Source organism: Artemia franciscana, unplaced genomic scaffold, assembly GCF_032884065.1.
Source record: "Artemia franciscana unplaced genomic scaffold, ASM3288406v1 PGA_scaffold_1180, whole genome shotgun sequence".
Taxonomy (NCBI): domain Eukaryota; kingdom Metazoa; phylum Arthropoda; class Branchiopoda; order Anostraca; family Artemiidae; genus Artemia; species Artemia franciscana.
The window spans coordinates 218,183-236,619 of record NW_027062618.1 but is presented as its reverse complement, the minus strand read 5'-3'; the positions used below and the strand labels follow the sequence as shown (position 1 = coordinate 236,619).

Genomic DNA, 18,437 nt, shown 5'->3' with positions numbered 1-18,437 from the left:
CAGCCACTTAGGAAGGAACACAAATGTCACCAGAGAACAAAAATTATTTGGAAAAAAGAAAATATTGAAAAAAAAAAAAATAACTCAAGTCATAGTTGCTCATTGCTGTCCCACAAACAATATGTATTTCATTAAGACAAATAAATTTTTAAACAGGTATCAACAAAACTCCATCAGGGATTGTATTTACTTAAGGTACAATCAGCAATATTAATGCTTAGTTTTGTGATATTCTGGTTTTGAAATGATAAAAAAAGAGAAATTATATGTTCTACTTGTTTTCCACAAGCCCATTTGAGAAAAATCATTTGTGACAACAATATACCCATGGTTGGCTCAGAATCTCTCTAAAATTCTTTAAACAGAAGGAATTTAAAAAAAAAATTATACTCATCAGCAAGAAAAATATTAACATAACTCTCTAAACTTGGCACTTTTTAAGACAATTTTTAGCAAAGCAAATGCAAAACTTTAATGGTGTCCTATGTCATCTAAAAAAAAACCCATTAAAATGTGTCAAATGAATTTTGATGTAAGATGCCTCAAATACTCTCAGTTGAATCTGTGAAATGAAGGGCCAGGTATTCCTTTACATTTTATACAATATATAAAAAGAAAAACAGTTCAAATTTTTTCACAAAAGAAGAAGCTTGATGTAAAAAAATAAATGTATTTTTAACAGAAAGCAACTGACATCAATGAAATCAAATAAAACAAAAATTCATGGAGAATAAATAATATAAGCCATATATTTAACCTATAATGAGGTGGCATAAAAGATTATTTCTAGAATTAGAAAAAAACAGTGTTATGGCTTAAAGTTCTGCTCAATCAACAGGAGTTGTCTAAGGCCAGAATAATTAAGAACTAAGGTCAGAGAAAAAGAAACTGATAACCAAAAAATAAGGCACCCAAAAATTTCAGGACCCTTTAGAGGGAAAAGAAGTAGAAGTAGGTACTTCAAAATACCTTCCTGGGACATACTTTAGCCTGTAGACACATACCTGAAAGTTTCATTTTCCTAGCCTAACCTCTTTCAAAGATAGCCAAAAGTAGCTAAAGTAAAATTTTACCCCTACTGTATCTTAAAAATCCAGTTTAAATAGCAATCTCAACAAATATAGACTATATAAAAGGCTATAGGTATTGGCCTAATCATTCTAAATTTTTTCCAACTAATAATTATAGGATGGTTTAGAAACTAGGCCTGTTTGATATAATAACATTTGACTAACTCACCAATGTGATAGCTGCCTCCCTAAGAATCAACCTTTTTAATAACACAAAAACTTTTCTTCTGACTCCTTATGAAGCTTAGCCTATGCAAGACAGGCCTAGAACACCAAAAACCCTTTAGATACTAAGGAATATGCATAATATTACTTACAGGTCACTGAAAAGCTAAGATTATTTCTATTATTTACAGTTTCCTTGTCTTTTCTCTAGACTTAACGATTTCACATGTTTACCCATTTAAAAAAATATGTAGCATTGACGTCACAATCCTCAAATAATCTTTTTATTTGGGGGTTATAAAGTGCCAGCTCACGGACAAGTAATTCTGAGCGTTTGTGGGGATAATCCGACTAACCTCTGACGTCATATGTGTCTAAAGAAACGCTTGGATTAATCAGATTAATAATCGGACAAGTAAAGAAACGCACCCCAAATGATTTGATATGTTAGGTGATAGATGAAGGAGAATAAAGTAGAGATTTTTTTGGAAAAATTAGCAAAATCAAAGGTAATAGAAAAATATTTACGTGTCTTTCAAGGCCTCTGATAGGATCTCCGGGCAACGTTAAGTCTAATTGTTTACAAGTAATAGGCTAAGCTGTGTCTAACAAATCATTTTTTGACCTGATAGCCAACACTACCTTTTTGTAAGTAGCCTACCCCTTTTGGCAAAGTTGCAGATCAGGGATACATAGGGAGGAATTATGTAAAAAATGCACTGTTGGGTTAGGGCTTTTCTGAAATGAATGTTATAAAACAAAAAGAGTAGCACATTAAAATCTCTTATTTAGGCTATGCTCTTTGCTACCAACTTCTAGTATTGCATTTATGCAAAATTCACCCAATCTTACTTCTAACTCCCTGTATATTTTAATATCAAGGCTATATACAGGATCATCAGACAGGTGAGGGTGATTATCACAAACATGGCTTTAACCATAAAATTAGCAATCTAACTATGCATCTCTTTCTGTTCTAGGCTAGTATATCACCTGTTGGAGAGCTGCTGTACTACAACTTTACCCTAGTTTCAATTAGTCACATAAAAATGTTTTTTTTTTAATTTTCACTCATGTTTTTAAGTCATTTTGTAAAAAAATGATTTTATAAAAAATACAGCTGTCAGATTTGAAAAAAAGGTACTTTCATGAATATATTTGCAATGCATCTTTAGAAATATTTTGGAAATGATGTTGATTGTAGGTTATCCCAAATTTCCTTAAATACATGTTGTTGCAAATATGGCATTGTAATAACAATAGGACTATACAACCTTCTGAATGCTGAAGATACCATCCCTGGCCTTTTCAACTTCACAATCCTAGGAAAACTCATGGTCATTCTCAAAAGCTTTTCTGGAAACAAGAAAGTACCAAGCTGAGTAACAAGTCCTTCTCCAATAGACTTGTCAGTCTATAGAACTCCCTTAGTCAAAGACTAGTGACCTCTACCTGAGTAGATGTTTTCAAGTTGTTGGTTCATAGGGACTGGCTGAACAGAGCATGGCACACTTCTTGGGATGCTACAGATGACACAAAATTTGACTATCATCATTAAGTGGGCAGATACAAGGTTTTGTCTTATCACTAGCAAGTGCAATTTAGTTTTTAAATCACATTTAAACTTAAGGTAATTCAGGTTATAATATTTCTCAAACTTTGCAATTCTACCAGGTGAATAGCATCATTTTTGAATCTGATTTTTAGGCATGTGTCATATAAAAACAAAAGAAATAGTATTGTCAAAAGAATCACTTAAAGCATAGATGAAAATGAAGGAAAAATGACAGTGTAATCAACTGAAACTTGCTATATATTACAAAGTAAGAATATTATCATTTAATCTTGAGCTTTGTATACACTTTTAGGTGTTGTTTTTGTTTATAATGCTTCCTTCAGAGGAGCCATATCTCTATGATGAAAGTTTCTGTGCATGACCACTTCTAAAGAAAAGATTATAAAATTCTGAAAACTACTTTTAAACATTATAATATACTTACTTAGGATACATCATCACTAAAGGCTGCTTTGCTTCACTTTACCCCACAAAGTGAAGCCTTTACACCCTTCATTTTACAAATTGAAACTTCTACACCCTTCACTTTACAAAGTGAAGCAAAGCAACCTTTAGCAATTATATAAGTAATTTTGTGGGGCTATAATGGAAGAAAGGTTAAGATAGCTAGAACATGTTTTATGGATGAAAATTCATGTGCAAAGGAGATTTTATAATAACAAAAGAGAAATACCACTTTGATTCCCTAATTGACTCACCTTTCCAAATGTAGTGGTTGTCCCCATCACAATTTTTGCCCTAAACTCCCAATGGGGCCAGATATAGCCCTAAATGATATATTCATTCATTATCTTTCACTACTACATCAATCATTATGTCTCTTATTCTTCTGAAAATAAGCACCTGCAATCCAAAATGGACTCTATTTGGCTTCTAACAGGTTTTCTTCAAATGGTTTTTGTTCCCCTTGTAAGCTTCTTTTTGAACCTTTGAAGGTATTCTTAAAATGAAACCCCTTTTTTTATTTTTTATCTTATAGGATTAAGAGAAAAACTACCATTTTTGGGTGTGTCACATGCATTCACTTATTATGATCAAATCCATCAAATGAACTATCTATAAATCTTTTTAATCTTCTGTTTTATTTTTAGCATAATTAATAGTTCATATGCCCATTTTTGCATCACAAATAAGAAGATATAATGTATATTAATAATTATGAATGAGTTGAGTATGTCTATGATTCTTCATCTCTGGGTTTGAAATATTAGTTTTGAGTTTAAAAGTCATGGTCATAAGATAGTTAGTTTGGACTTGAGACATTTAATTCAGTCCCAAAATCTGTGTATAGTAGTTGTGTATTGTAGTCTTTCAAAGAGTGTTGCCAGCACTTTAAAAGATGAGAGCCTTACTTAGAGCCTTGCTCTGTTACCTTACTTATATTCCATCAGTTTCATTAAAAATTGTGGCTGTTTTGATGACTTTGATGCCCTGGGTGTAGGTTGGTTATTGTTGAGCAAAACATGCTCTGATTTGAATTTGGGCCAAAGTCAGTTGATTCTTTAGATTTCTTGTTGGAGCAATGCTATCCGTTTTAGATCTTGTTATATCTAAGTACCCAACTGACATAGATTGTCTTGAATTTTTTCCCTTATAGGTAAAAGCAATCACATATTGTATTTATTTTTTAATATGAGTGCACTTTAAAACTCTAAGTCAAATAGTACTATGACTATCCTAGAGGTCACTATGATGAATTTGGAGGATTTAAGTATTCTATGGATATTGTTGGTGAGGTTGTTCTGGCCATTTGAGCACAGTATTATTATTATTATTCATTTATTTTCCATAAAAATGTACAATAGATGAGTAATCACAAAAGATAACAAAAGGAAATAAAAAGATACAAACATTGACAATTCAAATATATGATAAAAAACCCTTCATTACATACATTACATTAATACAAAGAAACTATTGCAAACAAATTGATGACCATGGGTGATGGAAATTTCTTTGAAAATGGGATAAAGATTTATTAGTACTAATATTTGGATCTACAAGCTTACACATATGGATAATTTTATAGTTTCTTGTCCAAGGAGGCAAATGTAAAAGATACTTAGTAAATCTGGGGAGGATTGATTGTAGGTGCTTTTTACCTGTGAATTTCAAGAAAGGAGTAAAGCATATGTAAAGCAAGTAAAGCATCTGAAAGGAGTAAAGTATATGTGGAAAGGGCAAATGCATTATAGATGGATAGCAGAAGGTTATGGTTGAAGTGTAGTTATTTTTTTACATTCCAGCATAAGAAATTCTAATTTTACACTCAACTTGAGATATCTGCAAATGGTGTGTGTGGCTGATAGATGAGCCAATTGTAAGGCCCAGGTATGTAATGTGGTCTGCAGGTTTGATAAGAGAACCATCAAGATTCAGGAAAGAAGTAGAGTGAATTTGCCAATTGAAAAGAATAACTTTGGTTTTCTCACAGTTGGAAGACAGTCTGATTTTTGCATGTTCATCTTTGAGGATTTTGAAGTTCTGCTCAGTGCACTGTATTGTAGGGCTAAGATTCAAGATGCTATCAGCATAACAAACAAGAGACACGTTGATTCCCTTAATAATGTAAAAAGGAAGGCATTTTGCCTGAGCATCCAGGACACCATTATTGAACAGGGTTGGGGAAGCAATAGCTCCCTGTCTAGTCCCTTTTGTAACAGGGATGACAGACAAATTTAAGGGATTTGATAAGTTTGGCCTTGCACAAGAATAACAGCAATTGTATGGGGATTGATGAAGAGCCAACTGCATCAACAAGAGCAGTAAAAACTGCTGTAAGAGCATGAGAACAGCCAATATTAGCCTGAAAACTGAACTGATGTGGGGAATGTAGCCTGAAAACTGTTGTAAGAGCATGAGAACAGCCAATATTAGCCTGAAAACTGAACTGGCGTGGGGGAATGTCGCATTTTAGTCTTAGATCATCAACAAAAAGGAGCTCAAAAAGTTTACAGAGCATATTAGAGACAGTGATGGGATGAAAGGAGGAACATTGCAACTCAGATTTTCGTTTTTGGGAATTGGAGTAAGATCATCAATGCAGAACAATGAAGGAACAATACCTGTATCAAATATCATTTGCATGAGAAGGCAGAGATGATGCACCAGAACAATGATGTGTAGAGTCCTCACCTTGTCTATCCCACAAGATGCTTACCTTTTGAGTTGAGATATGGCTTTTACAACAGCATCAAAAGTAACAACAAAATCAAGATCAGGAGATACATCAATGAAGTTGTAAAGCTTGTCACAAAAATGCAACTCTAAAACAGGACCAGGCTCAGAGAATTCATTTGAAAAATGGGATGCTCATTTGGACAGAGGAATGTCATTTGGGTCTGGCAAATTGGAGGAGATACTACAAGGTAGTAGCTTCCACAGTAGATCAGGTGAATTCTCAACCTTCTTGGAATAAGGTGTTTGCAATTTACATCAATGAGGGTGAGGGCCAGGTTCTGTGGCAAAACATTTTTTGATGCTTTTCTTAATTCATTGACTATTCCTTGATGGGGGCATAGGCATTCTCTCCACAACTTGTACCAGAACTTAGCCCAGTCACAGGCTTCAGACAGCACTAGGTTTTGTGATCACCCAGGAATGTGGGTGCCAATACAGATTTTTTTTTTAAGAGCAATGGCCTTTTTTTCATCATGCAAAGCTCCATGGCAGATCTCTAGAGGATAGATCTCAAGAGTTAATCTGACTTTATTAATGTCTTTAATGGAAGGCTTTAGCAGAAGATGAAATGGAATCCTGATCCTGTTAAGTATGCTATCATAAGTTTCAGTGTACTGAGATATGTTGATTTTTTTCTAATTGTGATGGGCATACCACTTGTGGCAGGGAAATAATATGAGCCTGTAACACTTGAACCAGAGAAGCTTGTCATTTAAAACTAAAAGTAGTCAGAAGGTGGTCTGAAACTTGAAATTTAGAGAATACGTCAACACAAAATATGTCAAGATTATACAACACAGCATGGTTAAGGCTAGATGTGCAAGTGGAAGAATGAATGTAAGTAAACAAACCTAGCAGATTTCTATTGAACTTTAGTATCATCACCACATATTCTGTATAGTAAAGAAGCACAGATAGAAGCTGAAAACAAAGTGCAATTTAAACCACAATTAAAATCATATATTATGAAACATGATATTTTCAGTTGAAGGACATCATGAAGACATGAACTAAGTTTACTAAATGACAATACAAAATCTCTCTCCCAATCTTTATCTCCATAATCTGTGGGTAAATATATGTTTATTACTATGCACTCGCCTACTCACGCAGCTAAAAACTGTCACTAGAAAATAAAGTACTTGAATTAAGATTCAATGCTACATACATAGCAATACCACCAGAAGCTCTGCCTTTAGAAGGACTTTTCTTAGCTGGAACTGAAAAAAAGTTGGAGTTGTCACTAATGTCTAGTAAACCAAGGCTGTGGTTACTCAGGAAATGTTCTTGTAAATACAGAATATCATAATTCTAGAGCATATTCTCAAGAATAGGTCTTTTGTTAATAAAACCACCGTTAATGTTCTAAGATAGAAAGTGAATATCCATTTATTTACTTGGTACTGGGAGCATGTAATTAGAGGCCACAATGATCAATCTCTATCATCTAGTCTTCAGTGATCAAGTCACATCCCTATTTTTAATTCAAAAGCTATTTTTAAGTAAACCCTTTCATATTTTTTTTTTTGTAAATCCTGCTTCCCATATGCAATTTATTCCTTGCTTGTAGCATGTTTTCTGTGAAATGAGTTACAATACAACAACTTAATATAACATCTGACTACATACCAAAATTATGTGTGATCTTTCTGTTGATATTGATGATGTTTTGGATGTTGTTATGCAGGATATAATCAAACATTAGGCCTACAATATGTATATGTATGGAAAAAGAAAGTGATAAACCTCATCATAATGTTGAATTAAGGTCAAATTTTAATGATTATCACCCTATTTCCAGCACTTCACTTTTTCAAGAATATGGGGAGAATTATTGTCTATCAAGTCCAAAATTGTTTTGAAAAAAAAACACATGTATGGCCATAGTTTTGAACAAAAAGATCTTGTAAAATGCAGTTTAAGGAAATGATTAATGATTTTCAAAAGATGGGTGATTAAGGCCAAAATTTCACTAGATTTAAAAAGTTCAAAAGCTCAAAAGATTCAGTCCAAAAGGTCCCCCACACGTCTTTTGGAGACAGGGACATATTTTGCACCTTGCTGAAAATTATCCTTTTTTCAACAAACATTTCATGAAAGTTTCTAATTTATACCCTATTATGAGATATAGGGTATACCCTATAGCCTACCAGAAGCAATAGTAAAAGCAATGGGAGTAGTATTAGTGATAGCAGGAGTAGTATTAATAGTAAGCAGTAATAATAGTCACATTCTCCCTTTTAGTCTAGTACAACATCCCCTCCTCATGTCCTGGTAGTCTCAACTTAATACTTTAAGCTGTTTCTGAGATATTTGTGATACAGCCTATTAATAACCTGCATGCACATAATGTGTTTTGACTCAGCCCAACATCTCTCTCATCAGTTCTTGAAAGTTCCACATTAATATCATTAGCCTTAGTAATATTAATACTAACAGCAGTAATAGTGCTACTACTTATAGCAGTGGTAGTATGCACACAGTGCATTTTTATTAGCTCAACATACCCCCCAACATGCTCTAAGTTTCAACCTAACAATCTAAGATGTTCTTGATATACTGCTAATAAACCAATTTGACAGCCTGCATACATACAGGATGTTTCTAATTAATTTAACATTCATTTTCTGAACAACCTTTTCTAAAAACGTCTGCTTAATACCGTTAGCCTCAATAGTACTGTTAGTAGTAGTAATAGAAGTAGTAGGGGGGAGTATTCATATAGTACGTTTTGGTTGGTTCAACATCCTCCTTAACATGCACTGAAAATTTTGACTTAATACTCTAAACTGTTCCTTAGATATAGCTGTTATGGCGTTTTAATAACCTGTATCCCCATAGCGTTTCAGTTTATTTCACTATCCTCTTCAACATTCCTTGAAAGTTTCATTGCAATAACCTTAGCTTCAGTAGTTCTAGTAGTAGTTATAACAATAATTTAGTTCAATTCTTTTATTTAATACTATAAAATCTAAGTCTAATGCAATGCAGCAATACACAACAAAAAATTGAAAGAGTAAAACAAAAAAATGAAACAAATATGGCGGATTTTCTAGCCCCAAAAGCCGAGCTTGTAGGGGGCTTAATCAAAACAGCAACGTTACAAATGTGGGAAAAAAGAAAAAAAGTGGCAAAAGCTTATGGACAAAAATAAAATACAGGCAAAGATCAAAATATGGAAATTTTACTCAAGTTTAAAAAGCCAGAAGCAGATTTGAATTATATGGAAGAAGACTTCTAACATGAAATATAAGAGGGAAGAGACTTCTGTAGCTTAGTAGCTAGATAACCTGGGGAACGCCAGGAAAACCAGTTCAAAACAGTGGAAATTCAATGGATAGATGGGACTTGCGAAGGGAAAGGGAAATATTTGAAGAAGGAGCTTTTTTGAAAAATCTACACAGACTTGTAGCAAGGGAACAATGTAAAAGTTTATAAGCTAGGAGACACTTCTTGTTTCCCAGAGAATAAATTTTTTTACTACCAGCATCATTATATTAATCAACAGAGGGGTACCATGGGGGAAGGCCAAATACAGCTTTAGACTGGGGACTCCTCATAGAAGTTGGTAGGGAAGAACAAGCCACACCCCAAACAGAACAACAATAAGAAAGTCATGAATTGAAAAGCGCATAATACAGTAAGAACATTACCTCAACAGAAAGAAAGGATTTAACTCTGTGGAGGACGCCCACCTGACGAGAAAGAATACTCTGGAGATAGGAGAGTTTAGGCTTATAAGAAAGGTTAGTATTCAAAAGCACACCCAAAATTTTAATTACCTGATTTTGTGGAATAAGAACATTACTAAAATACAAATTCAATATCCGAGGAAAATCAAACAGGGAGTGATGACCCACTCTAAACATTACTGTACCACTTTTAGATGCATTAGCAACCATGTTGTTTCCAAGGCACCATGAGTTAAATTTATGGATAATGTTCTGTGCTAATGATGTTACACTTGACTCATTTTCAGCACAAACAAAATGTTTGCATCATCAGCAAAGATCACGGATCACACTCTCTCTGACATACCTGGTTCTAAGTCGTTGATGAAGAGAAGAAACAGTACTGGACCCAGCATTGATCCCTGGAGAACTCCACTTTTTATGGGCAGACTGCACGATTTAATGCCATTGATCTTTATATAATGAAAATGATCTGAAAATACGCTTCAAACCACCAGTGCGACAGGTGTCTTGTTCCATATCTTTCTAATTTCAACAACAACAGATGGTTGACCATGTCAAGAGCTTTTAAAAAGCAAAAAAACTACCAATTACCTTAAGTCTAATATCAAGTTTCTGAAGTCAGTTGCATCAATTAGCGCATACTCCTTAGAGAATCCAGCTCTAAAGCTAAACTGAGAGTCGGTTAATACAGGGCTGGCATCCTTACACATAACAGCCTGAAAAAAACGCACAAATCTGTTATACATAAACTTTCAAGAATTTTTGAGAAAATAGTCGGTAGATAAATAGGCCTATAATTTGATATCTGAGATGGGTCATCCTTCTTGTGGAGACGACTGTGTTGACGAGTGTCAGTGCAACATGAACTGAGACAACCTGTCAGTATGTTTTAATTTATACAAGACAACCACCATACATACACAAGACAACCTGTCAGTGCATAGTGTGTTTTGATTTAGTTAAGCTTTGTTTCAACATCCTTTAAAATTTTCACCTTATAACTCTTAGCTTCAGTAGCAGCAGTAGTACTAGGATGCAAATATTGACTTTTGGTTTGCTCAACAAGCCCTTTGACTTTCAACTTTAAACACCAAGCCGTTCCCTAGATATTGCTGATATGCCCTTTTGAAAACCGTACACAGATAGCATGTTGTGATTCAGTTTAGTTTTTCCCCTCAGTATTCCCTGAAAATTTCACCTTCATACCCTTAGTCATAGTTATAGTAGTAATCAGAATAGTAGTAAGAATACTAGTATTACTAGTTGTAGGACTATTAGTACTATTAACAGTAATAAAACTAGTACAAGTAGCAGGATTAGCATTGACATATTGCCTTTTGCCCATTTGATAAGCCCCAGAAATATCAACTGAATACAGTTAGCCACTGTATGTTCATAGTTTTACTTTAGTTCAATTACCCCTTCAGTACTCTGAAATATTCATCTTAACACTCTTAGCCTTTGTGGTGGTTGCAATGGAATTAGTAGTTGGAGTACTAGTATGGTAGTAATAGCTTGTAAATATTGCTTTTTTTGTCAATTGATCACTCATCTCATCATTTGTTTAAAGTTCCAAATTAATAAACCTATTCATTCCTTGGTTACGCCCTGTTGATAACCTGTATGCATTTACTGTATTTTGATTCAGTTCAAATCTTCCCTCAACATTCTCTGAAAGAATCACCAGAATGCCCTTTTTCTTTTTGGACACCAAAGGTCACACATGCCCTCCTTTCTCACTGACAAGTGCTATATGTAAACAATGGGTGATATGCATAACTTTCAGTCCCTGCCCTGATGGCTCTGGGGGTCTTGTCATTCCCAAAAACATAGTTATCAGACGTTTCAACTATGCTGAACAAAATTGCTATCTCAAAATTTTGATTGGATGACTTTGGGAAAAAGAGACGTGAGAGGGAGGCTAGTTGCTGTCCAGTCTGTTTGGTCACTTAAAAAGGGCACAAGAACTTTAAATTTCTGTTTGAATTATCCTTTCCCAATTTTCAAGGACCATTAGTTTGATACAATCACCTCCAGGGGAAAAAACAAACAAATATGTATCTGTGATCATTCTTTTGGCAAGAAACCACAACAAAATTCCCTATTTTTGTAGATGGGAGCTTTAATCTTCCATTGTAGGGTTCTCTGATACACAGAATCTAATGGTGTTCATTAAGATACCTTGACTTTTTGGGGGTGTTACCTCGCTTTTCCAAAAATTGGGAAATATCCTCAGGCTTGTAGAATTTAAATATCCTCAGGCTCGTAGCTTTTAAATATCCTCAGGCTCGTAGCTTTTGGTCGATAACGTTAAATTCAATGATTCTATATTTTTGGAATCAAAATAAAAAGCGAATTTTTTTATACATTCATTGTTACCAAAATTCTCTATTTTAGAGTTTTGGTTACTATTGAGCTGAGTTGCACCTTGCTTACAGCTTATTATCACAAATTGTTTGATAAGATAAGGAAAATACCCCTTAACCTCTTTATGTCAGCTTTTTAGTAGAAAAGTGGGCAGTTTGTATCCTATACAAAGCGGAAATATATGCAATTTTTTTATCTATATCGTTAGATTCACAAAGCTGTTGATCCCTTGAAGAGCACCTCCCATTGCCAATTTTTCAGCATAAATGTAGGAAGGTTTTGTAGGAAGGGTAGGAAATGTCAGAGTTGTCTGCCCCTTCTGAGCCCTACCTAATTTCCACAATAAAGCATCAACAATCCCATGAAATTTGACTCGAAAGACACTAAAGTCAACAAGAAATTAACTAAAAAAATCAGGTTGTTGAGCTTTAAAGCCCAGCCACTATCTGCTTTCAAAATTTTGTCATTTCAGCATTTTCCCTCTTTTACAATGAGTAGCTTTTAAAGCAAAAAAAAAATGTAAATGTTTGTTCACCATAGGAGGTAATAGGTTATGTACTTTGTCTCTTTGGTCTACCTTTTACTCTCTTCAGATGTATTCTAGGATGGTAAAGTTTGACTCTGTGCAAGTGGTCATGTAATGACTATTAATAACGATATAATTTTTATTTATTTTTTATTTATTAAACTTAAGACCAACTAGGGCCACTTACAAAAAAAGGACATAAATAGTACAAAAACAGATAAATCAATAACACACAAAAAGTAATCAGCAAACAAAAAAAAAACAGTTCATTCAAATAACAATGGTACATTTCAAAATTGTTGTGTGTAAATCACACTTGACCAAGTCAGCCCAAGTGGCAGAGAGAGGCGAAAAAGCGGATCAGAAAGCACCAAAATGATGGGATTATCCGAAGCAAGTATCCCTGTCTGGATAGAAAGAGAAGATTTTCTACGCAGCTCATGAGAAGATGGGTGGCCACCACCAACAAACATTCCAGATGCACTACAATTCAAAGGAAGATTAAGAAGCCACTGTAATAATGCTGTGATGTAGTTTTGCAGTTATTTGTAAAGTGTTTATGTGACAAGCACTTGTTAGTAGGTATAGAATCAAGTAACAACAATTACATAGGAAATTCTGTAGGTGATATGGTCTGATGTGAAATTAACATAGCTTTAGCTTTCGCAATTTTAGAATAACAACATGGATTGTGTTAGGTTTTGTGTTTTTGGGCAAAGTTATAACAGTAGCTTGTTTACTTGGTGCATTTTAAAACTAGTAAGGTTACCTATTGTATTTAATTAATGGCAAAGGAACAAAATCAAAGTGTTGCCCCCACAACACTGCCGCTGGGAGAACTGACAGAAGATCGTTTTAACAATTCAAAATTGCTCTAGTAATGCAGATTTAGTTGATTTTATAGTTGTTTTCAATAATTGAGCTAGGTATTTCAAATTTTTGACCAAGTTGTACTTATAGATAAATCTTCTGATTTTGTCTAGTATGATTTCATTTATCTTTGTTTTACCTCTTATTTTTAATCATTTTTAATATTATCCTTTGGAAGGTGTCGTTTCTTTTTTTCAGTATCATCCTCTGGAAGGTTTTTTTCTTTATTTTTGTACTTATTTAGATTCGCAAATTAATGTCCACGTTCGAAATTTCAAGTACTCAGTAAGCAACAACAGAATGGAAAGAATGGAAAATCAAGAATCAAGTGGTGAAGAGGAAGAAAATAGATCAATGGACTTAGATGAAACGGCTCTTTTCCGGCCTTTGGCTGAAGATACTTCAGACTCTGAAGGGGAGGATGTTGTGCGGATATTTGAAAGGCTCATAAATAGGTAATTTGTCACTTGACTTCTGTCTTCATTAGTCTTATTCAGACGAAGCTTGCAGCATACCCACAAATGAGTAGCCAATCAGGGTATGCCCAATTATGGGGTTTCTTGCCCCAACCCATATAGGCATGCACTGATTATTCACTGGTCCTGATGGCTCTTGGCCAACGTTGCCGCCTGAAGAAGGCGAATGACATAGATAGGGTTTCATATTCAGTAGTTTGTGGCTTTTCATAAACAAACCAATTTCGTCTGAGTTATACAGGATCAGCAGTCCCCTCCCTTAGCTCATCTCGGTTTTGCAGTGCCTCAATACCAGTGTTTCGGGTAGCGTTAATTCCCTTTATACCATGGGATAACGCCAAAGTTTTCACGAAATTTGAATTTGCTTCTTTTTTTGAATACCAAGTTTTTTGCTTTTTTCTTCCTTGGATTTTTGAGATATGAAACGCATAAGAGAATTTAGTATTCCAATACAGCAGTTTCACATGCACACGTTTTGGTAGTTATTTCTGTGCTTATCCTACTCCTTTCTTGAGCTTTTAATTGTTCGAGAACATACTGAATTCCTTCTGTTAGTTCCAAATTTTCAGTTAGATACCAATTACTGTTAGTTTGAGGTAACATTAAGTTGAGATTAAATTCCAATTGATTCAATCGGCTTTCTCAACAGATGCTAAGGAAGAAAATATTAAAGACACTTCTTTTACCTGCAATGATGGAACATTAGGATTGAGATATATTGAGTTCGTGTTTTATGGTGTACCCACGTTGAGATGGCCTCCTGTAAATAACTTACCAAGTATTTCTTATAACTCATGTTTTGTTTTTGTCATTAACCAGGTTTCTTTTTCTTTGTTAATAAGTGTTTTGTCAGTATACCTAATATTAAAAGCTCTGCTCTCTATTGGGGGTTAAAGTTTTTCATTGTGTTAAATTGTTTAAATAAAACAGTTAAAGAGAGTGGAATTGCCCATAGCTTCAGTAAAGGGGGTGGAATCAACTTACAACACTTGTGCAAAAGAATAGATTTTTCAGAACTAACAGGAAAAAATATAACAAATGAAAATTTTTGGGTACCTCAGCGTGGGCTAGGAACTGAAAATTACTAGTATCAATAGAAGTTTTAGTGGTTCCCACATGTGGCCACAAGACTAATTTAAAAGTAAACAGTGATTTGCTAATGCTCTATTGCCTATACTTAAAACCCTTGTTTTAAATGCCTTCTATGTCTTTCTATATCTTCGTTCTGTTTTTCTTGTTACACACCTAAAGAACTAGTATTTAACGTTTAAATGTATTTTTTACGAATATACAAGTTGTATCTTTATCCTCATTTCCTACTCTTCATTACTATCATAGTTACTAAGGGATGCCACATTGTTAGGCGACATGAAGCGACATAAAAAGCTTAACTTACTTGCTATAGTGGTCAGAAGCACAATGGCAAAAAATTATGCAGAAAACAATAAATATCATATTTTGATGGTGAATAGCTTTTTTATTTATTTTTTTTATGGTGGGGTGGTTTCTATAACTTAATATTTTTTGTATTAACATTTTTATACCATTTTAATTTCAACAGATTTACTAGAACTTTAACCCTCGCCAGATTTTGGACTAAAGTTACGACCATTTCCACTACCTACACACGATACATAATTCTCGAGGATCCCTTTAAATTGGGAGTATTTCTTCGTTTGCAAGTTTATTGAAGCAACCTATTATGCACCCCCGTAAAGAAAATCTTGGATCCGCCCCTGCATGTGGGACCCACTGAACGAAGCTATATTCAACAAAAAGATGTTCCCTTTCCAGTGTTTAATAAGTAGCATACCAATGACGTGATTCCGTAGACCTAGTGAACAATGAACTGCCATATGAAATATCTTAATAACAGAGTAATTAATGAAAAAAAAGAGCATAATTGATGAAATGTCTTAATAACAGAGTAATTAATGAAAAACAGAGCATAATTGATTCTGAAATTATTTGTTTTGTCAGTGATAACCACTAAACATAAACTGAACCAAAGGAACAAGTGAATCGACTGCTATTGAATGAGTAGGACCATATACATTGGTGGTTAGTTATGAGGTGAAATGTTTTTCTACAACTTGAGTATTGTGGGTTTTGATCTAGTGTTAGACTAAAGATATTTAATTGGTAATTAAGTATCCTGAAAACTAATATTTCTGTTTCTGTTCGCATAGTTAACGCGGTAATGCTAAATAGCGTTTTAGTTGTTTTTATTTTCTTGAGGTCAAACTTGAGTTGAACATTGTTTGAGAGAAAAGGGTTGGGGTTAATAATTTAAATACTTTATATCCGCTTACATATTTTGTATTGGCCTATTGCTTCTCCATTAAAAGTTTTAGATTAGTGATATGAACATCAAGTATTTTCTCTTTCTTTCTTTTTTATGAGTGAATTTTACAAAACAAGTTGATGAAGAAAAGTAAGGATTGGCATAGATTTTGGTCCTAAGTCATATCTTACTTGTTGGGCCCAAGCTATTGGGGCTGGTTTATTAGCCTTGCAATTGGACAGGTTACTCCAAGGACCTCTAGTTGATTTTGTTTTTGTTCTTGTTTCGTTTTTTATTAGTTCTTAAAGATCAAGAAAACCGGTTCCATCATTTCCGTGTGTAGTAATAAATAGCCTTATATATGTGATGTTGTTGAATATATTTTTTCTTAAAAAAAACTAATGGTCTGCGTTGCGCAGGTACTGATCTCCTAATTCAATGCCTTTGGCCAGTAGTGCAATGTATTGTTAGGGGCAAATCATCCAACGCTTCTCGTGTTTTGTTCTCAGATTTCTCCAGGTACCCATTAAAGAGTTGGGTCAACTCCGGCTGAGCTTACAGAGTCACGCCGTTGACCCTCATTCCAAACCAAATAACCAGCTACACCAGGACTCGAGTCCCTTACTTGAACGGACGAGAAAACTTGAATATGCGAGTCACTTTAAAATCTTTCATCTCGGATCCTTGTTGAAAACGTATAAGGGAATGAATATTTTCTTCAGATGCATCAACTGCAGGTTGTGTGCACATTGTGCACATCGAAATTTTGTGCTCAATTCGAAACGTTTATTGTGCCTTTACTTGACTACTCTTTAACACAAGTATGTAAACTGATCTATGAAACGTCAGATAATATTCATCCACCAAATAGAAACAAGTTTACATTCTGGTGGACATTGTATGAATCAGTGTGATAGGAACACTTAACCAATGTGAAACTGATATTAATGTGTTTTTTTTGGGGGGGGGGGCAGAGACCTTGGTTGTCATTCAATCTAGAGAGCTTGTGTGATTCCACGATGGCTAAAATCAGAAAAATAAATTTATATTTTGAAATTACTGAGTCATCTTCTCAGCAGAGGCCTCCCCCAGGCCACTCAGCGCGTCCCTAGGTTGAAGATATGGGAACGCCCTACAGATAAGTAGGGTACCTTTATTGCGCGGACCAAGAGGAACCCAATCTCTGGGTGTCCTTAATCGAGACTGGGGCACCCTCGCCCGGGGGCTGTAAATACAGGTGGAGGAGGAAGAAGGCCCCTCCGATTTTCACTCAATATATCCACTGACGTGTAGACACGTCCCGTCAGTTACAAACCTTATCCTAGCAATGGGCTAAATTGTCGGTGAATCAGAAGACCATCGTGGGAGGATCTTCTATAGGAGGACAACTGTGGAAGGGTGTAGGATTCAGATTACGGACAACGGCCTCTGCAAGGTTGTGGAGAGGAGTGGCTTGCCACCACCAGCCATTTAGCCAAGAAACCACCTCTCTTAAAATCATGAAAAAGGGCTGAGTATTTTCCGAACACCTGCTACCGCGTCCAGGGTAACCCGACGCACAAGCAATTTTGAACGATGGTAATGCGATTTTACATGCTACATCGTACAGGGTAACCGACGAACCTGTCGCTTCCGGGGCAGCCGACGATCATAGGCCTGGGGCGACCCCTTCCCAGGATGAAAATTTGTACAGTTGTTCTGTTCTGACAAAAACCACCCTATACTTTGGCACGCTAAAGATCCGACCACTTGCAACCTGGAAAACTAGATCTTGCCCTTACAGAGCTACAGAAGTACAATATGTATGTTTTCGGCCTCTCTGAGACTCACCTCCCCCGGACGAGCGAGGAAAACCTCTTTGGAGCCTCCCTCTTGTTTTCCGACCGCAAGGACGGAGTTCATCAACAACGTGTAGGATTCTCCGTATCACTAACTACCAAAAAATCTCTAATCTCTTTCACCCCAGTCTCGGAAAAGATAGCCGTCTAAAGACTGAAGAGAGCTGCCAAGTATATCTCTGTTGTTCAATTCTATGCCCCAAGCTCTGCCAGAAGTGAGGAAGAATGCGAAAAATTATATTTCACGCTAGACAGCGTCATCGATCAAATCCATAAGAAAGGCGTACTGATTGTCATAGGGGGGTTTAACGCTATGGTAGGTACGGATAAAACCGGTTGGTCCGATAATATGGGGACTTTTGGTCACGGAAAACTCAATGCGAGAGGCGA

General features: G+C 35.2%; 1 protein-coding gene across 2 annotated transcripts in view; it reads left to right on the top strand.

The window, feature by feature from the left end:
* The first annotated feature begins 1,666 nt into the window (after window positions 1-1,666).
* Window positions 1,667-18,437, top strand: part of LOC136041236 (DDB1- and CUL4-associated factor 11-like) — a 76,008-nt gene continuing 59,237 nt past the window's right edge. The window contains exons 1-2 of one of the 2 annotated variants that reach the window (XM_065725828.1): window positions 1,667-1,744; window positions 13,694-13,904. In XM_065725828.1, the coding sequence (XP_065581900.1) occupies window positions 13,750-13,904 (155 nt within the window). In that variant the 5' untranslated portion in view covers window positions 1,667-1,744; window positions 13,694-13,749. The remainder of the gene's footprint in view (window positions 1,745-13,693; window positions 13,905-18,437) is intronic. The other variant, XM_065725829.1, reaches the window with a different exon arrangement.